General features: G+C 32.9%; 1 protein-coding gene across 1 annotated transcript; it reads left to right on the top strand.

Moving 5' to 3' along the window:
- Nucleotides 1-1,751: 1,751 nt before the first annotated feature.
- On the top strand, nucleotides 1,752-21,838 carry LOC149076856 (guanine nucleotide exchange factor for Rab-3A-like). Its single transcript, XM_089244576.1, has 11 exons — nucleotides 1,752-1,987; nucleotides 3,722-4,194; nucleotides 7,753-7,921; nucleotides 8,971-9,066; nucleotides 11,988-12,065; nucleotides 12,983-13,225; nucleotides 16,256-16,384; nucleotides 17,556-17,635; nucleotides 18,394-18,493; nucleotides 19,391-19,457; nucleotides 19,812-21,838. Exons 2-11 carry the CDS (start codon nucleotides 3,905-3,907, stop codon nucleotides 19,886-19,888), a joined length of 1,329 nt encoding a protein of 442 aa, XP_089100702.1. The 5' UTR covers nucleotides 1,752-1,987; nucleotides 3,722-3,904; the 3' UTR covers nucleotides 19,889-21,838.
- Nucleotides 21,839-26,756: the final 4,918 nt, after the last annotated feature.

Below are 26,756 nucleotides of genomic sequence, written 5' to 3'. Positions count from 1 at the left end.
TGATCTTATTGATTGAACTTTCCATGTTTTATTAAAGAGCTTTTACAAAACTTTTATACTGTAATCCCGGCCTAAGACAGAATTGTGATGCGAATATTTCTAAGCACAGACATTTTGAAAGTCTCCACCACTCCCCTTTTTTTCTACTTGCAAACTCTGATATCCATCGAGCTTATATTGATGCTGATATCTCCTGATTTTTTTTGGAACATCGATGTTTTGGATTGGATTTTTCGAACATTAGATGTTTTTGAAATTTTTCTTTCATATTTTTCCGAAAAGACAGATTTTTTTTTTTTTTCAAAATCTTTTGAAAATATTTTAAGATATTTTCTCCCATCGACTACTTGTGAAGATCCGAATGAAGGCATCTTTATACCCATATTCTATGGGGCTCTAAATTAAACCACCGAAGAATGGTTTAATCTAGAGCCCCATAGTTTTATGGCTCTAGGTTGCCTATGGGTACTCTCTCTCTCTGCATCAAAGTTAAAGGAGAAAAATAATTACAAAAATTTGCGAAAAAATTGTTTTTATGCACGAATTTCAAACTTAGTGCTCGTGTGAAAGGAGCACTAAGTTTATAGAAACGTCCTCTCCACTTGTTAATACAAGATTCATCGAAAGACTGGTTATTTGTGGAGATGAAGATTACAAGGAAGAAAGTTCATCACTGCCCCCACAGGGACTCGAATCCCGGTCTCTCGCTTGCCGGACGAGTGCTCTACCATCTAAGCTATGGAAGCGGGTAGAATATTTCAACCTTGGAGTGTCATTCACGAGCTATTAGTTGATTGTTGACGCCGTCCATGTACGGTGTCTTTCAACATATATATATATATACGCTCCAAGGTTGAAATTTTCTATCTGCTTCCATAGCTTAGATGGTAGAGCATTCGACCGGCAAGCGAGAGACCGGGGTTCGAGTCCCCGTGGGGGCAGTGATGAATTTTCTTCCTTATAATCTTCATCTCCACAAATAACCAGTCTTTCGATGAATCTCGTATGGGGTCTAAGCTGTTTATCGTACATGAATTTTATAGTATCCGGATTTGCGTAACCATGGACGGAGATACGGGGGAGGGGGGTCTAGCGTCAAAGGTGGAGTCGACTGATCTAATGTGTATATATATATATATGAATTGACATCATCATCATTGTGCCCCTCCAGACTTCCAAGTCTATCTCCGCCTATGCCTTCAACATTACAAAGGGGCGCCAAAATGCGTGTTTGCTAATGGCTGACAAAGTATGTAGTTGCGGCCCTGCAACTGAGCTATAAGTAAACTACAGTTTACTTATAGCTCAGTGCCTTTGGCACAAATCCCTTATCTCCATACGCTTCCTGTTTTTCTTGCTTTCATTCCCCCCCCCCCCTGAACACATCGTCTCAAAGTATGGCTTCTGTAACCGTGCGCAAAGTCATCCTCTACTCGTCGTTGAATAAGTACCATGCATGATTGAAATTTTTATGAAAAAGTTATTATTAAAAAACAACGTGCGATATATTTTTTTGTATATATTTTAAAGAAATAATCATTCAGTATTTGTTTATTCATTCTCAGACAGAATCTTCAATGTTTCTTACTTCGATTTCCAAAAATCTGATGATAATTCGAATAATAATCAGTAACAATCAGTTAAATAAAACGATAATTATTTTTAATTAGCACTAAAAGTTATATCGTGAGTTCATCGAAAAGGTTTTTTTTTTAGTTTTTTATTTTGAATTACAATCACGGTTATGAAACGTTGATAACCGAACAGCTGTAGCGCTGGGGGGCGTAGCAAACAATAATAATAATATTTGGTTGATTGTTGGCATTTAAAAGACTCGATTTGTGTTTAAAAGATCTTAAAACAAGACAGATTTATAATTTTTTCGTTAAAGATTTTAATTTTTTCGAAGAAAGAGAAATGACTCGATCATCGCTGGATGAATTTTCCGATGCGACATTTTGTGCAGCATTCCTATTTAAATTTGCGGGTCTGTGTCATCTCGAATAATTTGAATTCTTTTCGACCGATTACAAAATACCTTTTTACAGTTATGTGTGTGTTTGTGAAATCAATGAAGGACTGTGCTGTTTCGATAGTTAATATCGGAATTGTTAACTTACTAATAGCGTTTGTTGGTATAAATATCGGCTAAGACTGTTTATATGTGAATTGTCTATACTGTTAGTCTCTCAAATATTTATAATGTATTTTTAATTTTTTTTAACACTGGAACAACGGAAGCGGTCATTCTGACCGCAAAGCTAGTTTTGGCGATCACACCAGAACGGTTTATCTCAGTATGTTGAAATTTGGCGACTTTTTTCATCTTGTTGAGGCTCTTAAATTCACAAAATAAAAATGTTCTAGATTTCTTAGTTTAGTGACAAAATGAGAACAATAGTAGTGGTCATTTTTTGACTGGTATGAAGCAGGGTTTAAGCTACGGTCGCATTTTTCGCAAAATGCAAAAGAAAATTGTAGAATTCGAAAGAAGTGGTAGCCACTTTCGCAAAAATACGTACAGGAAGTACGGAACGAGTAGACATCCAACCATCAATCGTTACATTAGCATTGTCGTATTTTGCTAAAGCTTTTCTCCCCATTTTCGTTTTTTTGCGAAAGAAATTTTTTTATCTAGCTTAAACCCTGGTATGAAGATATTTAACTAATATGGATGCAAAATATACTGAAATGGACAGTCTTCTTCAAGGGGCGGCTCTAGCTTACCTGTTGAACCTATAGGAAACTCTTGCGGGAGGCTGTCCAAGGGTGTGAACATAGTGCATCCGTATTTCAGATTCTGTAAACTCTGCGTCGTCTCTGATTGGTTAAAAACCAGAATTTTATTTTTTTTCAGCTTGAAATTGGAGTTTTTAACCAATTGGAGACACCGCAGGTTTCCAAGATTGAAAATACGAACACGCTGTGTTCACACCCTAAGGCAGCATTTCTCAACATTTCTGAACTCGAGGACCAATGAAAAAGACTTGGAAAAATTCGATGGACCACTTGCGTCTCGCATTACAGGTCATTCTGTGTTTTGGTTGACTTTTTTTTACGCATTTGTTGTTTTTTAGCTATGCTTATTTTAAATATTTAATTAAACCAAACATTTTCATAACTTATAAACTATATTATAATAATTACGGCTCTACAAAAATATTTTTTCGTAAAGATTATTAAGTTCTAATTATGTTCGTGTTCAGTAGCATAGTTGCTTTGTATGCATAATTGAAGAGTAAAAAGTGATAAACACTGAAAGTTCTGAAAGGGAAAATGTTGGGGAATTGCACAAAATTGTTTTGTTGCTTATAGAGATGTTCACATTTGTGATCTCTTTGCACACTCTGTTGAACCACTCAGGCGACTTTGACCTTTAAAAACCAGAACCAGCAACATAATCTTCCGATCTATCGACATAATCTTTGATTCCATCCAAAGATGACTATTTTAGCGTCCTTGCATACATTAAGCATCTGTGTGTGCACCATATAGCATTTCTTGGCATGTTGGTCATAGAGGACTACCAGACACTTTTGACATTGACAACATTAAGTATTTGTCATTTGACACTTTAATGTAAAAAACAGTGGTTGAATTTTTTTTTGGGCATTTATAGCTTTTACTATTTTTACCTGGCAATTAACAAACAGGAGCGCTTTATATTAAACTTAGTTTTTTTATGTGTTCTATAATCACAAATGTTTGTTTTTTCTTCCAGACTTTCAGCGCAGCCAAAATGAAAGGTTTCAAAGTGTCAAATTTAACTTGATTTGATTCCCCACTATTACCCTCACCATTGTTTTTCTTCACACAACATTTCAGTGGTAAAGGTAGTTAGCTTGGACTACTGAATGCCAGAATGAAGTTCAGCAATTATTTATCATTTCCGATCTGACTAAGCATGGCTACAAAGCCTTCGTCTCGCCGAAGCTCTAGTGATGGAGCAATCAAGGCAATGGAGGGTGGTCGATCTGACAAGACAGCTAAGACAGAGCGTGGCCACAGCTTTTCTGATTCTGATGAGAGAACGGCAGCTTTGAAAGCAAGAATCAATGAAAAGTACGTGCAGTTTGAGCAGGAAAGAGCAGCTAAGACATTAAATGGGATAAGTTCAGATTCTGAGTGTGACACTGTCGAAGCTGTACTGAATTTAGATGAAAATGTCTCCACGCTCTTATCTCCAGACTCAAGGTTAGTTTCATTATTGATAACTACATGAAGAATATATTGACATGTGGTCAGTTCTTTTAAGAAGATGCGTATATGTACGCATTTGTTAAAAAAATAGGACGGCCCAGAAATTCATGAGCACAATTTATGAAAAGTTAGCAAAATTTACAATATAGCTGTAATTTGCATTTTCCATAATCTAAGAGAGACTTTCTGAGCATATATCGGTGACAAAAATTAGCATTTAAGTACATTGCACTTGCGAAAGTACATTGAAAGCTTCCTAAAATGCCAATTTTAGGAAGCTTTCAAAATGCCAATTTGAGTAGTAGTAGTAGTCCATTTCTTGTTTTGTATTTCTTTGTTGCCATAGCAGCGAAATCTTGTGGGAAAAGCTATGTTGTTGCATTCTTTATTAGATTAAGATAATCCTCTCTCAGTCGAAGCCAAAAAGCAGCCACAAACGCCTCACTCTTGGTGAACTTACCTTTGAGTGTGGAATCAGCGCTAAGATAAATAAGTTCATCTTGTTCGTAAGCAGTGAAATTTATTTCCTCAGCACTGTCTTGGAAATCAAATGGTGAGACAACCCAATTCAGATTCTCAGTAGAAAGAGATGTAAAGTACATACCTATTGCATCTTGATAAATGTTGAAAAATGAGGTCAGATTATTTGAAGGTGATGTCACTCTCAGCAATTACTAAAAAGATTTCGACAGCTAGCTGATGCGAAGATAAATCCAGGAAAGAAAACTCAATTGGCCTTGCTGGGAATCTATCCCACGTTCTTTCACTTGCCGGGTGAGCACCCTAGACCAATAAACTATAAAGTCAACGAATCCTCTTTTCTTTGAGCTTGTGTGTGCTGACTCAACATATATATAGCAGAAAGCCTCCATGTGAAGCTCATGATGTCACTGAAGAAGTCCATTTCACCTGTAGCCATTGGGTAAAGCAGGCAGACGCATGCGATATCTTTACTTTTTTTGCAGTATATCTGATGGTTATAGGTGAAATGGACTTCTTCAGTGATGTCATGAGCTTCGCACGGATTCTTTTTGCTATAGATGGTGTTGGCTGAACGGGGCCGTACATGGACAGCCAGACCTAACTCAGGCCAAAGCACATTGTTGACATTGCCACAAGATGGCGACTTATCGGATGAGTCTGTCATGCATGAGAGTAATCAATTTGACTTGATTTATTTTTATTTTCAGACTAAGTGGATTGTAATAATATTTTTTTTATTTATCTCCATAGTATCTCGTGGCACCCCTTAGGCGATATTGCAGCATCCTAGGGTGCCAGTTGGGAAACACTGATCTAATTCATGTGAAAAGAATCTTGATTATTGATTTAAAAAATTTAAGTGATTCTTATTGAAAATAAGGGAAAAACTGATATTTTTTATATAAAAGTTGGACCAGTTAAAATTTCAGAGATTCTTTGTAAAATAAAGGCCATATGGTCACCCTATGTGTACAAGTTTCTGGCCCATGAGTGGCATAAATACTACATATCTTGCACACGGGCTAAAAATGACGTGCATCTCTTGTTAAAATATTGATGGTAAATGAAATCGCCATCTCCATGCAAGTTTTCAGCTTCTGGAATCAAAAGGTCCATTCAGAGAATATTCATAAATTTCTGGGACCTTCTAATTTTTTGAAACAAACGTGTGTGTATCAAGTTTCTTATAGGTCAGGGCTTGACAAATCCCAGGTCGCCAAGATTTTTCCTATGCGATAACTGAATTACAGTATGAGGGCAGAAGAAAAATTGCTTAATCTATGCTAGTGTATTTCACAACATAGGAGGGAGTCACTATTTCTGGGGAAAGTTGAAAGATACATTATTTTGAACTATTTTTCTAGAAAAAAGAAAATTGCAGACTCTTTAAAATGTTTGGCTGGTGCCAAGATTTTTTTCTTCTAGTTTTTGAAGGCCTGCTATAGGAGTATCACATTCCTCAGAATAAATACTCTATTGGCCGTAGAGTTGTAACTACGATTATTCAGAGCAGTTGAACAGAATTTTGCCACTCTTTCCATTGCATAGCTGCTAAGTCTCCAGAATTTTCTAGAGGCTCTGAATTTCTGTTTCATCTCCCAGATTTCTAAAAGATTCTTATGTTTCCCGAATTTTTACGCATTTGTGATTACCACAAATCCCCACTTTTGGGGGAAAAAAATTATTCTCATATAACATGCCTGGGAAAAAGTCTGTTAAAAATGTTCCCCCTCCTACCGAAAACGGCACCATGTTTGTAATGTTTGTTGTCACCATTGCACCTAATTGTGCAAAAGGAAAAAGATAAAATTTCCTAAAAAATTGGTGCAGATTCGGCCTCTCGATAGTTCAATCAGAGAGAGGACTTCTGTGTTGGATGACAATGTGTCCCGTTTTTGAGCCTGATCTTAACTTTCTATTGGCATGATTTTGATTTGCTTGTGTTAATGATAAGTAATTTAACCTGTTATTGGGTGATAATTGGTAATGGCTGGCCAATTATCAACTCGCATCATTTTTTAACATAATCAGTCAACATATGAATTTTAATTGAATTTTTTTTGCCAATGGATGGCAGTCTTTGTCTATTTAGCTTATTTTTCATTTAGAGCTAATTTTTTTTAATCTGATTTTCCAATTATTTCTTTTGATGCAGTTTTATAGATCACCATCAGAATTTTTGGTTGTCACTTCATTTGAGGTATGAAGGAAGGAGGAGGGAATCCCTAACATTTTACTTCAGTTTACAAAAAAAAAAAATTCCTACTTTGGTGACAAAAATCACTTTTTTATTTTTTCTTTGTAAAGTTTTACATGTTGTTTGTATCAACGTGAAAATCTCCTTAACTCTTTAAGCAGTTTTTAAAATTTCCCTGATCTGCATTATAACTGCCGCAGTGGAAACGCTAAACCTTTTGTAAAATTCCATCTATTTTCAAGGATATTTTTTTCCAATTTTGTGCAGTTATAAGTTCCCTGTCCCCCACCAAATATACTAATAAAAAACACGGAAAAGAAACGTTTTTCCTGTTATTTTGCACGCATAATCCCATATTACCTCAAAGGGAAAAAAATTAATCCAGGATGATGTGGGAAAGGGCGATTTATTAGGTAGATTGATAGAAACATCCTGTATTTGACATGAATTACCAAATATTCAATATTATAGGGCTCTTGGGAGGGGGTGATTGCCCCCTTATGGATCCGCCCCTGCTCTCCCCTTTTATCAAACTTTGAACAAAAGTTGACTGCCCACTGACAATTGATCTGACAGGTTGGGGAGTGGGGAAATGGAAAACATGTTTTACGGAGGAGAGGTATGTATTTACAAGGCCTTGTGGGCTTGGCATTGCCAAAATAAAGGGCATTGGGTTAGACGAGATATCTTGTCATATATCTCGTCTTGCTGTAAGGGTTAATTTTAATTATTGATCGGCAGCAATGCCATTGTAGAAGCCAATAATTTAATAACAGTGTTTGATGAGCTCATGGTCCTTTCCAGAGTAGTGAAATTCGCATGTGCAGATTATACACAGGAAATTACAAGGGGTTTTTTTTTTTTAACTTCAGTGCATTACCAGCAGAAGATACATGCATATTTACCAGCGGAGGTCCACCAGCTGTGATATGCGAATTGAAATCTAATGCAGACACATGGAGAGCGAGAAGTGTGTCAGTAGCAGAAGTCAAGGAGCTGGCCTATGCACGCTTACAACATGAGCTTCAGAAAGCTCAACAGGTGTGTGTGTGTTTCAAGTATTCAGAAAACTATTATTACTGTGTTATTGTATTTTCTTATTAATTGTATCCATTATTAATACAGAAATTGACATTTTTCTAAATTTAAATATTTGTTTCTTATCAGAGGTAGAATTATGGCTTTGTTGGGTGCGAGCTATTCAAATTTTGCCACCCTTCTCCTGTTCTAATTTAATGTTATTGACTACTAATTATTTAAATTAAGCTGCCATAGACTACAGCCTGTTTAGCCTTCTTCCCCCTGTAAATATCCAACATGTTATTTCTGAAATGTCTTATTAATACAGTAATTGCTGCTTATATTAAAATCACAGTTAATGTTATCATTCAGTCGTTGTTACTACTTTCACTAAATATGGAATGGACCAATATAACATGGTGAAAATTCTTTTATATCAGAAGTTTTTCTTTTTGCATATTTTAAAGCTAAGGTACATTTCGACTAATTTTTTACCTTCAAAGTTATCGTTATCAGTCTACAAGACTACTCTGGAAGTCAGAAAGCTCCTTTATTGACAAAAATTTCTGTACTCGTTGGTTGTCAACTACTGGTTGCTATAATCCATGTACATGTAGCACTTTTGCAATTTCTTCCCTATAGTGAAGCATGTGTAAGGTAAAAAAAGTCCTTTTCTTCAGTTCTTGGTCAGTTTTTTTTAATATAATCCCATTAACAGCTGAGGAACTGTGAATGTGGTCAGTTGCACTTCCTCGGCTGTTAACTTGAAGGAAAAAATAAATCCTGTTTCAGAACAATTAAAAAAGTATGATTTAACATTTCAAAATTTATTATGTGGGAAATAAAAAATTGGTTTCCATATTTCAGTTTCTATACCTGAAAAAATTCTGGTTGTAAGCATGATGATCATATGTCCCATTCGAACAAACAGGGAATATGGTCATCATGCTTACAACCAGGATTTTTTCGGATATAGTTATCAGTTGGTTATTGTTATCAGAAAGCCAGTCCCAATATGATTGTATTGAGTGGCATGCACTGTATGTATGATTGAAACTTGTTTTTTTTAGGAGCTGAAACTAAAAGATGAAGAAGTAGCCAGGTTAAGCCAAATACGTGATGAAGTTGGAGCTGAACTTGAAGAGCTAACTGCTAGCTTGTTTGAGGTTGGTATAGCACCATTTGAGTTTATCTTTTATGTAAAGCAATAAGTTAAGATTAATAACCGTTAGCATAGTTTCAATTAATTTAGCATACATTTATAAAATACAAATTTTTGAAGAGGAATAAAAATATGGCTCCGTTCATTTCATCGGGCTTTATTCAGTTTCCTTATCAACTATATAGAATAGTTTTTTTTTGGTTTAGTCATTGATGTGCATGAAACTAGGAAGAAATGAAACATTTCAATCTCCAAGAAGAAAATTCTAATTTGTCTATTTTTGATTTGTTATCAGTAGAGCCCGGAAGTTCAGGCAAAACGCCATAAATGCCTTTTTTTTTTTTTTGTCTATTTTCAAACTTTTCTGGTAAAAATGCCTTTTTTGAAATTTTCGTGCCACAAAAGCCTATTTTAACATATTTCTAAGTTTATTAGTGAATTTCAGAGGCCATAATCTGTAAAACTTGGATACTTTGAGCATTTGAGAACTTCAAAAAACTGCCTTTTTTAAAATTTTCCCCCTCAGTATTTATTATCAGAAAAAGCCCCCCCCCCTCAAAGAACCCATTTAGATGGAAACAAGTGATCTGAAAGATTGGTGTTGCCATGCATTAACTTTGCTTTGGCCAGATGGCATTAGACATGAATGAATTTGTTTCATATGAACGCAGCCAGAGTTAGAAAAGCAGAGGAAAATGAGAAATTTTTGTTTTTCCACATGCTTCACATAATATGTCTCGCTCAGGCATTTGGACTACTACTGCTGAACCAGACATGCACCTCGTCCATATTCCTTTGCGGAATTTCTAATGAATTGATATATGTTGGAATGAACTTGACGAGAAGTTTGTTTCTGTTGATTGCTTGTCGTGTGCAGTGTTTCCATCTGCCATAAATTTTTCTAACTATGAGTGAAATGTAATAATTGAATAATTCAGGCATTGGACTGCATTGCATGTGTATAGTGGACCGATGATTATCCCAAGAGGTCATTGGAGGGGGGGGGGGGAGATTGGAGCAGACAGGCTCTGGGGGGGGGACATGTTATTTTGATCTTGTTTTTTGCACCATAAATGCAAATGCATGGCTATTTATTAAACATACATATTCAGTTTTCGATTAAATTGACCAGAGTCACCCTCAGGGGTGTGTGACAGATGCAGCCACACAGGGCTCCCGCCCTTTGAGAAATCTTGCATATGTTTCAATATAAAAGAAGTTAAATTTTTTTTTGCAAAAATACAGCGAGATGGCCTTGTTTCAATGATAGAAGTGATGATTATTTGAAATATGCAATACAAAAAACAAACCAGAATTATTGCCCAGCTCGAGGGAGTCCCACAGGCATTTTCTCTACCGGCTTCGCCAAGGTAATGGTGGCCCTGGAATTGGCCTAATCCTGAGGGTCTACTAACATTTTATCTTGGGCTTGAAATAAATCTTGGATAACAATGCAGTTATTATAAACCATAATTAAAACAACAGACGGATTAAGTGGAACCAATTTTTAAGCTAGTTTTTGCACACTTAATATATTTGTTTTCAGTTATTTTTTCTTTCTTCCAAAAATAAATGCCTTTTTTTAGTGCCTATTTTAGGCATTTTTAGTGTCTTTTTGCCTGCCGATTTCAACCATTTTTAGTGCCTAAACTTCCAGGCTCTAGTTACCAGGATATTTCCAATACAGAGTTGATGTCTTTAGACAGAATTATTTTTTCATGTTTATATTTTTTGATCATGGATTAAATAATCCAGAAAAATTAATACAGTGTAGTTGTAGTGATGAAAGTTGACATGTGTATCAATAATTATTGAATGTGTATCAAAATATTATTGAAAAAAATTTCTTTCATGATAGTTGGGGAAAAATTTTAATCTAGCAAATTTCAATTTGCTTTTGATGCATATTAGTTTGAGATTTATTTTAAAATTGTATTGATATATTGTACAGTGAAGCCTTGCTGCAACGATACTCAATGTGATGATAAATCCCTCAACAACAGTATTTTTAAAAGTCTTGTTTAGAATTGTCTATAGTTTAATGCTAAACTCCTCTCTATACAACAATATCTGTTGCTATGACAAATCCTCTTCAACAATATGTTTTTCAATATTTCACACAAAAATCATTGTGAGTTCAATTTCAACGTTGTCACTTGTTTCCCTTTTCCAAGGCACCACATCATCGCCAAAAGTGTTAATGAAGTTGTTGGTGTTACTACTTTCTGTGTAAGACATAAAAGTGTAATGTGGTAAACTTCCTTTAGAAGGGCAGAACATTTTAACTGAATTTTAACCCTAGATAACTAAACTTAAATCAATGTTACTCAGTAACTAATAGGGTTAAGTAGTCTATTAGGCAAATGTTTAGTTATCTAGGGTTAATATTCAATCTATCAAGTGTAAGTTTTAGCGGTAAATAAATACAAAAAAGTTAATTTTCAGGTGTTACTAACATCGCTGGTTTAGATGAAATCATAGGCGGAGATAAACTTGGAAGTCTTGGAGGGGGGCACGATGATGATGATGATGTCAATTCATATATACATATATACATTAGATCAGTCAACTTCACCTTTGACTCGGGGGGGGGAAGGGGCAATGCCCCCCCCCCCCGTATCTCCGCCCATGGATGAAATGTCACCAAAAGCAAGAATTTGGTAGCATGTGATGATATTGTTGCCTGTTGATATAATGATAATCCCTCTGGAATGATATTTTTTCTTTTTCATTTATTTTTTTCTATTTCATTATATCAAGTTATGACTGTACTAACGTGTTTGATTTTCTTATTGCTCCTGAAAACAAATTTTAGTTATTTTCTGTATACATTTAACGACTTCGTGGCAGAAGCCCAAGCTTCAAAGACATTTGTTGAAATTTCCACATTAAGTATATATTTTTTTATAATTTTTTTTTTTGCAGGAAGCAAATAACATGGTAAGAGAAGCAAATGTCAAACAGGCAACTTCAGAAAAGCTGTATAAAGAAGCAAGTTTAAAGGTGACTGTCTTATTCTAGAGATTTTATAATTTTTAAGATTATGAATTTAATTATTTCTCAATTAATAGTTATTATATTCATTGCAAATATTTTCTCTAAACCCAAAATGCACATACATGTGTAGATTCTCAAAATTAAAATATGGGACTTATTTTCTGTCTGAGATCTTACTTTGAATGATAGATGGTGAAAGTGAAAATCCGAAATTAACGCTCTAAATATTCCCTTTTATTTTTTTTTTTATCAGAACTGTGACAAAAAATAAAACACCAGAAATTAATTATTTGAATTGCATCTTCAGCAAAAAAGTAAAGCAATGTTCATAATTGTGTTTATCGCTTTTAAGTCTTTATGAATTACATACACAGTGGTATGTAAGGAGAAAAATGCTGATATGAAATCATTTTATTTTTGACGAAAGACGTCACTCTCCCGTGTTAATACAACAGATACGGAAAACTGGCTGAGTGAGGAGATATCTATGTTCAGGAAAGGAAAATTCATCTCTAACCTCACGGGGACTCGAACCCCAGTCTCTCGTTTGCCAGATGAGTGCTCTACCAACTAAGCTATGAAGATAGAATTTCCCCCTCTTGGAGTGTATGCTGAATGGCTCTGTGCAATGGAAGGTGGCTATATTCTGCTAATAGCTAGCAGATTACATCAGAGCTACCAGATGGTGGTATATGACTAAAGACTTCACTCTACTTTGTTAATACGACAGATACTGAAAACATTCAAATGAAAATCATTTAATTTTGTTTCTTTGTTTTTTATTAAAATTTATTTGTGAAACATCATTTAGCTATATATGTATGATATTTTTTGTTATCAATTTTTTAGTATTTATTAATAAGCCTACTTAATTTTTCTATTTTTCAAAATACATTCTTCTCAATTTTTGATTCTCTTTGTAGATTGAAGGTCTTCAGGCAGAAGTTCAAGCTTTAAAGACACTGGTCATAACTTCCACACCAAGTATGCCAAATCCTCACCTACATCCCCAAATTGACAAGAGACATAATGGAGTCAGATCATTATTTATACCTGGTCATAAACGGTCACCCAGCAACTATGAACTTTGTTCCTTTAAAGAATCTCCCCCAAGCTCTCCTATTCGAGAAATGCACGTGTCTGATTTCAGTCCAGACAATTATGAGGTTTGTTTGAAATTAATGCAATACAGACAAAAAAAAACTTGTTTTACTATTTCATATTTTTCCTGCTAATAGCAACCTAGCTAGACTATGGAAATTCATTTCAAATTTACCATCCATTATTAGTCAATACTTAATGATAGCAATTAATGTAATTGATTATACATTATTTTTTTATCACAGTGTTTTCCCCCCTGAAATTTAATGCTGTTACTGTAGTTTTGTTTAACTAACCTTGGGCCCCATGTTGAAGTACAGTCGAATTCTGTTTTAACAAATACTGTTATAGCAGAAAAAAATCTTGTTTTAACTAGCACTTTTCTAATCCCCCCAGATAAGTTAACACAGGAACAACGCAAAAACCTGGAATTCCCTTATACATTCCCTAAGAAATTTTGTTGTAACGACCTGATTTCTCCAGTCTCTTGAAGGTTGTTATAATGGGATTTGATTATATATGTATTTATTTCTAATGAATTGGTGGGGCCAGTCGCATAGATATACAGGAGTAGTGTTTCTGAGGGTATCGTCCCAAGGGATTGGAAACCTTCTAATGTTGTTCCGATATTTAAGAAGGGTAGTAGAGAGCTGTGTCCAATTATCGTCCTGTGAGTTTGACAAGCTCCCTGTCAAAATTTTGGAAATCATTATCAAAAGGCAGTTTGTAAAGTGGATAGACGAGAACAATGTATTGTCGGATAATCAGCATGGGTTCAGGAAGGGAAAGTCATGTGTGACTAACCTCCTTTACTTCTATGATCACGTGACGAAGGTTTTGGGTAAGGGCAAAAATGTAGATGTTGTTTACCTTGATTTCCAGAACGCATTCGATCATGTCCAACATTGTAAATTCTTGAAGCGTTTACACGATATTGGGGTTGGGGCAACTTGCTGAATTGGATAGAATCGTGGTTAAGAGATAGGTCACAACAAATTATGGTGAACGAGGAATTCTCTGGTTAGACAGGCGTCACAAGTGGATTTCCTCTAGAGAAAGTGTCCTTGGCCCATACTTTTTCACTTTTTATCAATCAAGGTATCAATGGGATTGTTAGCAGATTCGTAGATGATGTGAAGCTAATGGGGGTAGTCGGGAATCAAAGCGATAGGGAGTTGCTCCAGACCCACTTAAACGGAATTGGAACATGGGCAAATGAATGGAGCATGAAGTTTAGCATTGACAAGTGCATGGTCGGTCATTTTGGTTCCAACAACCCATGTATCTCTTACAAGTTGAATGGTGTTGAATTCCACAGATGAAACTAGAGTGACCGATTTGGGAATTTTCATTGACGAGCGGCTTAGGTTTTCTGAACATTGCTCAGCGGTGGTAAAAATAAAGCGAATAGAATACTCGGTTTTATTTTCAGAAAGGTGTCTTCGCGTTCTCCTAAAGTCATTCTTTTCCAAGGCTTAGTTTATCCAGGATCGGAGTATTCTGTAAGATTTTGGAGACCATACCTATGGAGGGTCATAGACATCGTTGAAGGGGTACGTGTGTACAAAGAAGAGCTACGCGTGTCCTCATTGGCAAATACGGCTTGAGTTATGAAGAGAGACTTTATTTTTTGGATATATTTGTATTGGATAAACATAGGTGTCGGAGATACGATTGAAGTGTTCAAAATTTTCAACGGGATGGATAGGATGGACCATGAATTATTAGTACACCGTCAATCGACTGCTTTTACAAGGGGACACCAGGATAGATTAGTAAGGGACAATGCGAGGTTATTGTGTCGCAGGGAATTTTTCTCTAATAGGGTTGTTGATAAATGGAATAGCTTACCCCCCGAAAATAGTAAATTCTAACACAGTTGACACGTTTAAAAAAAATATGCTAAACATGTTGGGGTAAATTGAGAAGCTATCCATACTTAGAATTAGACAACCATAAGTATTCTTTATGGTTATTGTATATGTCATTATATATATATATTGTTTGCAATTGCATTTTTAATTGGGTTGCTGTATTTTTTAAATATGACATCCATACTTGTTATGGGTATCTTTTTCTCAGCCAACTCGTTGGGCATTTTGCCTGTTGTGGCTTTGTATTTGTATTTTGTATCAAATTAGCTTAAGTTTGTCATTGAGACATAGTCTTTCATTAAACTGACAGTGGATGGGAATTTAGTGTTTGATCTGCTGTATTTGTTTTTTGTATATATATATTTTAGTAGATGTACTTATATTTTAAAATTGAAACTAAATGCATAAGAAACAGTGCATGAATTTGATGCATATAACAAACATGTATTGGTATTTTAAATTGTTCTATTTATATTCCTTAGGCTGAGATAGCACTACATAAAAATTTGATAAAAGAACTATAAAGCTTGAAAAAATCAACCAATAAACTTATTGAATACAATTGCTTGAATTTAACTGATACACTTATTATGACATGAATGTCGCTCTCCACTTGTTAATACAAGATATCCAGAAGACTGGATGTTGTGAAGATATTTATTAATTCGGATGTTAATTTTTTAAGGAAGGAAAAAACTCATCTCTGCCTCTACCGGGAGTCGAACCCGGGTCCCTCGATTGCACTCGAGAGCACTCGTCCGGCAATCGAGGGACCCGGGTTCGACTCCCGGTAGAGGCAGAGATGAGTTTTTTCCTTCGTTAAAAAACATCCGAATTAATAAATATCTTCACAACATCCAGTCTTCTGTATATCTTGGATACACTTATTGGCTGGTTTTTTTTTCGCGTTTTGTAAAAGAGCTTTTCTAAAACTTTTATAGTGTAATACTGGCCTTAAAAATAAAAATCAATTTTCTTTTATAATATACATAGCACCATTTCAAAACAAAATTTGTTCTTTTTGTTTTGTTTTTATTTCAATACTGCTTAAAACTTGGGGCTAAATTTACAATTAAAAAAAAAAATTGGTATTTGTATTCTTATTCATTTTTAATTAGCCAAATAAGGTGGTTACCTTTATTTTACAATCAGATAATAGATATTTAGAATAATATATAACAATAACTTCCAATATTGAATATTAAAATACTTTGTTTTCAGGTTGATCCCATATTTCACCAGAAGTTCCTTGAATGGCATCAAACCCCCACATTCAATAAAGATAGTCCTTTTTTGTCAAATATCTATCAAGAAGAAATATTACCTTGCCTGAATTTCATAAACAAACAGGTAATACAGGATATCCATTAGAAGAAAAATAATCTAGATTTGTGTGTGTAATTTATTAAAATTTTGATTCTTCAAATACAAATTTCAATGGGTTTCTATACATAATAATTCAATTAATGGCAAGTACTTTCATTATCAGATAGTCGGCAGCATTGATTTAAAATGTTGAAGAATCTTCTTTTTTGTGATATTAATTTATGAGTTTACAATGTTTATATAGTAAAGTATAAATAACATTTTTAGAAGCTTTTTTGCTATATTTGAATTTGTTTCATTATTTTTTATTCTATTTTTGTATTATGATTGTGTAAATTTACTGTATCTAAAAAGTTGTTTCATTCGTAAGCATTTATTTAAACAAGTTTTAATATTCTGAATGAAGTATATATCGCCGCCTGGCAGTCCAGTGGTTAGGGTACTACTAGCTTCTGACTGTGCAGGTCTGGGTTTGAATCCCGGATCAGGCATGGATGTCTACTAACACTAAAAAATTCCCTGGACAGATCGTAACGATCTCTTGGGAATGCGTGCTGAGCACGTGATTATTATTTTTTATTATTATAAGTAATTGGTGATGATTGATTTTAATATTTATATGTCATTTATCAAAAGTCATCTAGTTATTAGAATAATGGGAATGCTTATGAATGAGAGTATTAATATGCTATTAAATGTACTCCCCCCAATAAAAAAAAGTATTCTAAAAAGGAAAAATACTGAGTTTTGTGTAATATTTTCCCCCAATATGTCGGCAGATCCAATTAACACAATTAACTTTTTGAAAAACAATTTATAATATGAATTTCAGCCATTATAATTTTATTGATAAATTCATATTAATATGTATGCTATGGCCAATATCTAAAGTCTTGGCAATTTGTGAAGTGACTAACTATTTTGTGGCAGCATCATTATAGCATGATACAAGCCTAACTGTGACAGCATAAATACGTTAGGGGCCACACATACATTCTTCAGAGGAATTCTTACGAAGTGCATGTATGGTTAAGTGGTTTTTAGCTTTATCAATGAATTCTTCACTTATAATATAAATTCTGTGAATTTCCCCTACCTATATGCATGAGATATAGACTTTGTATTTTCAAGAATCTATCTGTTATATATTTACAATTTGTGTAACATGCTCTTTTCTCCCTTTTTTCTACTGAAGCTCTCTGAAGCTGTCTTGTTGGCAATTGAAGATAATGCCATAACTATAGAATCTGTCAATGGAAAAAATCCTTTTCCAAAGTAAGTTAATTACAATTTTTATCTTTTAGTTTGACATTAAATTTTTGTCTACATCTGTGTTTGTATGAAATAAATTGCAATAAGTTCATTAAATTATCTACGTTTTTGAAATAAGATTTGTTTGAAGGATATTTGAACATTTTTACTAATAATAAGTTTTAGAGTGATGAGTTATTTGAAAACCATGCTGTTTTAGTTCTTTTCGTGTTCAAATTTGATTCATTACATTTTTCTGAATTTCTTTATCTCCAAGGTAGTGAGTAATAAACTTTTAATTAAAAAAAAAAAAAAAATTTATTAATGCTTTAATATTACTTGAACTACTATATTATAAGATTCAGTTGAAAAGTACATAATATTTTAGTAATTCTACAGTCGATGCTCATTATAAGGACTCCTATCATTCCATTGAAAACAGACGTTATATCAAAAGCAAAACATTTTGGATACTCATATGAACACATTTGGGACCTATCCTACTGGTTATTGTAATAAAATGGTCACTATAATGTGGGGGGTCATTATAACAAGTGTCGACTATATTTTTATAATTTTGTTATATTAGGTTGTAAACATATTTATCACAATGGTAAACACATTATAAATTTAAAGAGAGAGTGTAAGGGAACATATGTTGAGCACTGGTGATAGCACATCAAGTTTATAAGTTTATCATAGTGATTGACATAAAAAGTCTTGGTTACAGGTAAAATCTTCATCTTATAGTTTTAAAAATTCTTTTCTTTTGGTTTTTTAAGGCGTTGTTCCTTGTTAGAAGCTCCTAGATTATGTAAATATCGTATGAAATTAGGAGAAAGCTCAGATTGGTATTACATATCTCAGCTTTGTAGGAACAGGGTAAGTTTATTTACTTGGTTTTTTTTTGCGCTTCAAAGACTTAATATGATGTATAAAATAAATGTTTCATTTTTGAGGAAATATATATGTTTCTCAGACACTGAGCTGATGCATGAGATGTTGAATTGTCATCAGAGCTAAAACACTAATTAAATTTACAATTAGCTTTTCAGCAGTATTAATAAGATTCTGCCACCATTGATTGAAACTTATTTTTCATTGGTTGGCGAAAAAAAATTAAATATCGTTGCCATTTTTTAAACCATAACTATCCTTTGTAACAGAGTTTTCTGGAATAAATGAAACAGAATTAAGATGTTTCAAACCTTGTAGAATTAAAAAAATATAAACCACAGTTTTTTAATTGAAAAAAAAAACCATTCGATCTGTTTACATTTGATTCACAGTTTTTCCTTCTAGAACAGTGGTTCTCAACCTTTTTTGACTCGCGGAGCCCTTTTAAGTGAAAAATTTTATGGCGGAGCCCTGTAGGCCAAATTTTTAATTATTCATCAAAGTTACCGATATATTTTTACTATTTAAGAATATAATTTTTTTTAAAATTTTGCTCTTTTTTATTTTCCTCGAGCGGCCGCGGAGCCCCTGGAGAGTGCACAAGGAGCCCCGGTTGAGAACCGCTGTTCTAGAAAATACAGTTGAAAACTTTCTAAACTTTTTTCCTTTAAGAAAGATAGAAAATTCTTATTAAACTCAGCAATCAAAAAGTATTTGATAGTTTTTTTTACCATTAATAAAGCAAAACAAGTTACACATTTGAAGCATTATTTTGAAAACTAATATGACTTGTTATGTGTTTGGTATTTTGCAATTTATTAAAATAACATATGGCTCAGATTACTTAAATTTTTGTTTTAAATTTTATGTTTATTTTTGCAGATTACAGCAGTTTGTAATTTTTTCTGTTACATCAGATACATCCAACAAGGATTAGTGAGAAGTGGAAGTAAGTAAAATCTTGTTGGTTAATATTTGCATGTGAACAAAGAATGTGACAAAAAATTTCTCATAAATTTAAATAAGAATCTGAGATATATACAATAGTGGTTACCATAAATGTGGTGTAAATCTTTGCTCAGTTTAGATGTATTAAGAATGCTTGTTTTTTTTTTTCTCAATTTGTTTTAATGAAAAAGGACAAGTCCAAATATGAAACTGCATTAAAAGTTTAATTAGTTTTACTACTGCTTATTTCATGAACACTCATTAATTATTCAACCTTATTTTCAAAATTCAAATGTATGAAAATCAAATATACATGCAAATATATTTTTCAATTATTTTGTTTTTCCTCCCTCAGTACATGAGGTCTATTGGGAAATAATTAGGAAACGGAAAGATATGACATTGGCCAAACTTGGAATCTCACAGACATGATAACAATTCTCTTCACTAAAATCGCTGTAATTCTGGAAACAGATCATGGGTATGGTTTGGTTTTTTTTAGGAAAATTGTAAAAACAAAAGAACACTGTTGTTTTGTTTGTGAATATTAGTGGTCATTTAAAATTTGTTTATGCAAAAATATGACCATATGAGAATGTTTATCCATTTATAAGCTTTGCTGAGCATTTAAGCTTGTGTATATATGTAGGAAGTCAGATTTTAATATTATACATATGTATATTCATATACATAACAAATTTTAGTGTTTGCATTTACGAATTCACACATACATATATATGTAAACATAGGTAAATATTTTTTGTTTCGTACCTGATTTATGTACATATTGTGATGGTTCAAGATTTTATATAGAGCATTATTATAAATACTATTATGAATCAGTATGTGAGTCTTTTTCATTTCCATTAGATGACTATTACATGTTTATATTTTAATACATTATTCAAACTTTATTTGTACATAAAAATCTTAAATTTTTTATTCATTATTTAATGAGTTGAATCCGGTTTCACTGTAGTGTTTTTTTAATATGCATATTGTATAAAGAAAATGTGAATATGTAATTTGATTTGATTTTTTTACTGAATTTGCCTTGTATAGACTTCTAAATATTTCAGAATCAATATGTCATAATCAATATGCCTGAGTTATAGCATGTGTGAATCAGTTTTGAAATTTTTTCTTTTCTGAAAAGTTCTATATGGTCATAATTTAAAAAAGTGTATGAAACTATGAAAACTTTTTTTATTGCTGAAAACTCCATAATTTACCCTTGATTGTGCCAGTTAGAAATAATTGCCAAAATTTGTCATACTTAAATAACAGCTGGCTTTACTTTTCTGACTTAACTGTCATACTTGATGTTAGCTGGCAATACATCTTCAACTTTTTTCATTCCAATACTTAATTATAATGCCATTATATATAAGACACCCCATCTTATGGCTGTTTTAATATCAAAATTTTTAATTTCAGCTTCGTTGATATAAAGGCTGTTTGGAAATTTATTGAAAATGTAGCTAGCAAATACCTAATACTATAGTTTAAGGGAATTTAATAGTTCTAGATGCAAGTTTTATATTCTAATATGATTTAAAGAAATCGTGTGTTCCAGAATTTTGATTTAAGTTTTTTTTCTTCTTTTCACTGGAGTTTTCTTAGCTATCATTATGGGTGCCACAAAGTTCCTTAAACTTTTCTTGAATGATCATAGGTTGTTTTATGTGTCTCTGTATCTTGCAAGGCAAATTACTGTGTGTCTTATTGTACCAATAATTATTTTTATTATTTGTGTCAGAGAAAAAATTCAGTATTTATGTATAGTTAGTTCAATTGATATTTAAGCATAGATTCTATTTATGGATATACATATGCGATTTTAGGTATTTTTTTTTCCTATGGAAAGTCTTCCTGAAGAGGTTGTGATCAGTCTTGCATTTTTTGAATGAAAGGAAAAAAACGGTTGTTTAATTAAATCCTAAATATATGGGATTTGTTGTTAAAAAAAGGAAAGGAAGTGATTCTTATCTCATGTGCCAATTAAGTCGGTAATTGACTCTTTTTAGTTGCATGTGAATCATGTTGTATGAAAAATATTGTTCTTATTGAAAGAGCATTTATGACATTTGGAAGTTCAATGTGTTCATCTCGAAATAAAGAAAGTTGACAAGCTTTGTTACTTGTAACACGAATATAATAAATAATGTTAACTTTTATCATAAATGACTTTGATCTTTGGGACTGTTTTGAGCGAGGGTGTTTTAAAACCATTCACATAAAAGTGTTTACAAATAGCTAATAGATGCATGAATATTAAATCTGAAAACTCCTGTATTTGAATGCTGTATTCTATTTATGTGCTTATCATGTGGAATTGTGCCATATTGTGTTGGATGAAAAAATAAAGGTACACTCCAACTTTTTCAGTGTTTTTTTTTTCTAAGATCATATAGTCTTTGAACATGTTTGAAACCTTTTTTTTTGTTGTATTTATTGCCAGGTAAATTATCAGCAGCTATCTTTACTTTGTTTTAATTTTCACAAGACATAATTTTTGATTTTTTTTCCTTTACTGTTTTGAATTTTTACATATCTAAAGGGACTAGTTGTGTTTGTGTGTGAAAAATCTCAATGAAATGTAAAATATAGTTCATTTCTTGCAAAAGAATTATTTTATGTAATTTCAACTAAACTTTTCCTTATGTTGAGCATGTTTGATTATTATCTATAAATCTTATTTCACTTTTCTTGAGGGAAGGTATGAATATTGTATGTTAATTTTCAGTTTTGTATTATTTTCAATCAGAAAATAATTTTTTGTAATTCTAATAAGAATTTTTAGCACCTAATTTATCAGCTTTACTTCAACATTTTTTTAGTGAATTTTCTTTCTTATATTGTCTAATAGAGATTAGGTTGGTGGTAAATGATATATATAATGGGATACATTTAATGTCGAAATAATAGTGCATTTATGTTTTAAGGAAGTCAACATGAAGTATGGAAGGAGAATCAAACTATTTATTAATAATGCTTTAAAGAACATATCTGCTTTTTTGAAATACAGCAAAACTTCCATTAGAGGCCAGCTCTATTCCATGGCCAACTTCCTTTAGCGGCCAGTTCTTGGAACTGACAATCGACTCCACAGACATAATACAAAAACTATAATACTACCCCTGATTCTACAGTCACCTCTGCATGTGGTTGGTGGCCAGCCAGTCTGCAGCCATTTCCTAATAAATTAGAGTTGAAAAAAAAAAACAATTTTTTTTGTATTTTTTTTCAAATGCATTAATAGTTGATAGTTCTCTTTGTATAACCCTATAATCTTTATACATCAACTTAAATACCTTCTCATATCAATCAGATTTTCTGTTCATGTGTGGCACTATCAGGTTGGAAACATTCATAAATAGGATGACTATACGTGGTTGATCTTAGCTGATAAGACAGAGGGTGGGACAGGGTAAGCATGGTAAATAGCCTATGATCTTTACTGAATAGGTAAACACTGAGAAATCTTTGGTTTTGTGAAAACTCTTCCTTCGCTTTTTAGTACGCAAAGATACAGTAGAACAACAGTGAGAGTAAAAGAATGCAAGGATAAAACATACACAATTCTTGCTATAAGGAAAGAACTGATTTCAGATTATACAGATCAAGGAATTGATCAAATGATCTGGTATTTCAAGTTCTGCACAATGTATGTGTATCTGTTTTTTGGGAATTGTAAAGGAATTAAGCATAAGTTTTGTTGTGACACTAAAAACCGTTATTTTAACATACCCCCAAAATGGTTTTTTTTTCCTGTCTACCATTGTGCAACTTTTATTTGGCATCACCTCTGCAGACAGGTACTTTTATGGAACACAGATTGGTCATCGAAGAGAAGCTTCAGTGTACTGTATAAGTGTATATTACACCATATGATTTCTGTTTCATTCATGTTCCCAGTTTTCTGAAGTTCTATTGCAACTTAATGCATTCATACATTTTCTGTTTGTGTATGTCTGTCTGTGTGTATGTTATATCGTTAGTTCTATATAAATCTACAATTTGGACTGATTGTTGCCAAATTTTGCATATATACGAAACAAGACCTGACTTAAACTGTAGATTACTTTAAAAGTTTTTAAGAGCAGGGCAAATACTTGAAATGAGTGAAAAACCCCAAGCAACAGGGGTTTGTGGGCCTCAAAAATGATTTTTGGTTACTGTAGTTTCCTAACATTCTTTTGAGACATATTGACTCCTTAACAATGGTTTGTCACATTATCAATACTCCCAGTAGGTAGAGAAAACTGGCAGAGCAGGGTAGTATAGGTAGTAACCAATAAAAATCTGGTTATTATGCTTAAAACAACCAATTTATCGCATTTTCTGTAACATCAAATCAAGCAGCTTTTTTTGGACGTTTTTTATATAATATTTTTCTTTGTACTTTCGCAAAATTTGTATACTTATATTTTAAACATAATTTTGTTAAGTTTAGTATATTGCTCTTCAATTGCTAATAATATGAGAGCCAAATTTAATAGAAAGAAGTAAATAATTCCTCAGCTAATCTTGTTCGGCACACTTTTTTTTCATGTCTACTACAAGATTCAAATTGAGATGAGATGAAGAGTTTTAAAGCTGTAATATTCTATGTGAAAATGATTTTCAGCTATTGAAATACAAGCTGATTTGCAGAAGAAATTATTATGATGGATATATTAATCTGATTTTATTATGACATGGAATAATCTCTCACAATCTAATGAAATTTTCTGTGGCTGATCATTGATCTTGGCCCAACCCCCCAGTTAGTTGGCAAATATAGCAGACTTTATCAATGGTAATGGTTCAGCATTGCAGATTTAAGCAAGGGTGACATCATTGGTAGATCTTAAAATGCAATAATTTTTAAGCAATATAATTGCTCAAATCAATTTTTTCTTAACTTTTTTAATCCATTTACTTGTTTTTTCTTTTTCTGCAGTGTGTGTATTGTATTGATTGATTTCCTTCATGTACAATTTTAAAAGGTGAACTAGAGAGACTTTTTCAAATATAGAGAAATATGATTCACACTCTGCTGTTCATACAAAGTATGAAAGACTGAATACCAAGCTAAAGGTGAAGTTCAGCAAGACAATTCATATGCCTCTGCGAGGAATCAAACCACCAACTTCTTACAGTCCAGACTACAATTGGTATCCAGTCTTTTGTACTTTGTAGGATGCTCAACTTCTATTTCTCTTTAAAAATGTATTCAGCCTTATGTTACATTTTGTTGGTAACGCACATTTCAGCCTGGTCATGTGGAAAATGTTTAATGGTCCGAAATAGCTACACTAGTACAATGGTGGTGTTAAAGGATAAATGCTAACTAAATAAATATCACTCATCTGTGGAATCAGGAATGAATTTTCTGAGGTAAAATGTGTCATAATTTCTACTCTTTTAACAGATAGGGAGTTTACTCTTGAAACATAATAAAAGAAACCATCGTTGAATATCAATGTGCATTACTTATAAAATTACCCATATAAATCTCTAAGAATTATAAAGCGGCTCCACATTATACAGTCAATGCTCATTATAATGATCCCAATCATTTCACATAAAACAAACGTCATATAACGAGTTCATTGTATCGAAAATTTAGAAAAGAAAAAAATTGAATTCCATGTCTTGAGGGAATTAAAATTTCATCATCCGTTTTGTTAAAATATACGCAGTTGCACTGAAAATGCATCAGATTAGTAAATAACAAAATTGTGAGATAGCTAATTGCACTCATTTTATATACCAAATTCTCCAATATTAAAGGTCGTGAAACACATTTGAGGACAAACTTTGTTGATTTCTTTGCTAAAAAGAGACTGGGCAGAGCTGAGTTTTGACATTGTATTGGATTGAATGGTCTTTGTAGGTCCTTATATTTGGTAAATAGAAATACAAGACTTATCATACCGGTCATTATAATGAAACTGTTGCAATAATGCATGGTCATTATAATGAAACTGTTGCAATAATGCATGGTCATTATAATGAAACTGTTGCAATAATGCATGGTCATTATAATGAAACTGTTGCAATAATGCATGGTCATTATAATGAAACTGTTGCAATAATGCATGGTCATTATAATAGGCGTCGACTGTATTCAGTAAAGAATGTTTTAATAAATGTTCTTGTTTATGTGCAGCTATTTGATTGTTTTACTAAATTTATTATTGAATTATTTATATCAAGTTATTTAAAGATGTAAGGAACAGGATTATGAAGAGAAGGGAATATCGCAGAGAAAACATGCGATGGTGTTCAATAAATGCCAATTTTGGAAGGTCATGGGTTGATTAAATAATTGTTATATATTCAAATTTTGTTGAGAAATAAACCAAAGTATATGTTATCATTCTGTGATGGTGTTCTGTTGTATAATTTGTGAAAAATTCAACAGAATTTACTAAAATTTGTAGTTTATTTCAAAGAATTCAATGTACTATATAACCAACGAAGCATTGAATGCGAATCTGAACGTATAATTTTTTTCCCGATCCGGCCATTCTGTAAAACGAGAAATCTTTTAAATACCGACTTGATTCTATCAAGTAAGGCAATGGTTCTCAGAGTGTGCGTCGTGGCGAGCTGGAGGTATTAGAAGCGGCTCGCTTCTAAAAAAATTATAGAATCGATATTCTAAAAAAACCCTCTTACCATATATTTCATCTATTATACTTTATTCTAATATGTTTTCTTTTTCCGACGTGTGGGTAAATTAAGACAAGGTTACTAGATTTATCGCCGATCATCCAAATTTGTTGCCAAAAGCTTGTACGTGAAGTGGTCAAAGTGGTGTTATGAAATATAAGCCGTCACGTGCTTACATTTCATAAGCCCCCCCCCCCCACACACACGCGCACACACTGAGTGACACTTTTTAAATGACGGTGAGCATATTCTGGCAGTTTCAGGAACAACAACCCATTATTTTGACAATAATCGATCATGTATCTATTAACCAAATTTCCGTTTCGATGAAATATGATCACGCCCTTCTTTCAACTCAGTCGTTCATTTGCAATCGATAATGAGCGGGTTGCAATCTTACTAATGTCCCTTGAATAATGTTTAATTTGATGCGCTTTATGTTTTAAATATTTCCAGGACTCCCTTTTTCTATAAATTTCTTAAATTAGTTGTAAAAAAATGTGGAATTAAATCCAAACTTCATAAACGCGTTATTCTGCGAGCGTGTATGTTATATGTATAGAAAAATGATGTAAATAATTGAATGAGTACATTGTATACGTAGAAATACGTAAATGTGTTTCATTTTAATCATAGT

This window comes from Pholcus phalangioides, unplaced genomic scaffold (assembly GCF_987345545.1).
Source record: "Pholcus phalangioides strain wild (caught in Gottingen) unplaced genomic scaffold, Ppha-v1.0 ptg000015l_1, whole genome shotgun sequence".
In the NCBI taxonomy this organism is placed as follows: Eukaryota; Metazoa; Arthropoda; class Arachnida; order Araneae; family Pholcidae; genus Pholcus; species Pholcus phalangioides.
The sequence above is the reverse complement of the archived record's forward strand: the minus strand, read 5'-3'. Positions and strand labels throughout refer to the sequence as shown.

Coding starts and splice junctions, on each gene's coding strand:
- LOC149076856 (XM_089244576.1), top strand. CDS start 3,905: ATGGCTACAAAGCCTTCGTCTCGCCGAAGCTCTAGTGATGGAGCAATC. Junction 7,922..8,970: donor AGCTTCAGAAAGCTCAACAG/GTGTGTGTGTGT, acceptor TGTTTTTTTTAG/GAGCTGAAACTAAAAGATGA. Junction 13,226..16,255: donor TCAGTCCAGACAATTATGAG/GTTTGTTTGAAA, acceptor CTTTGTTTTCAG/GTTGATCCCATATTTCACCA.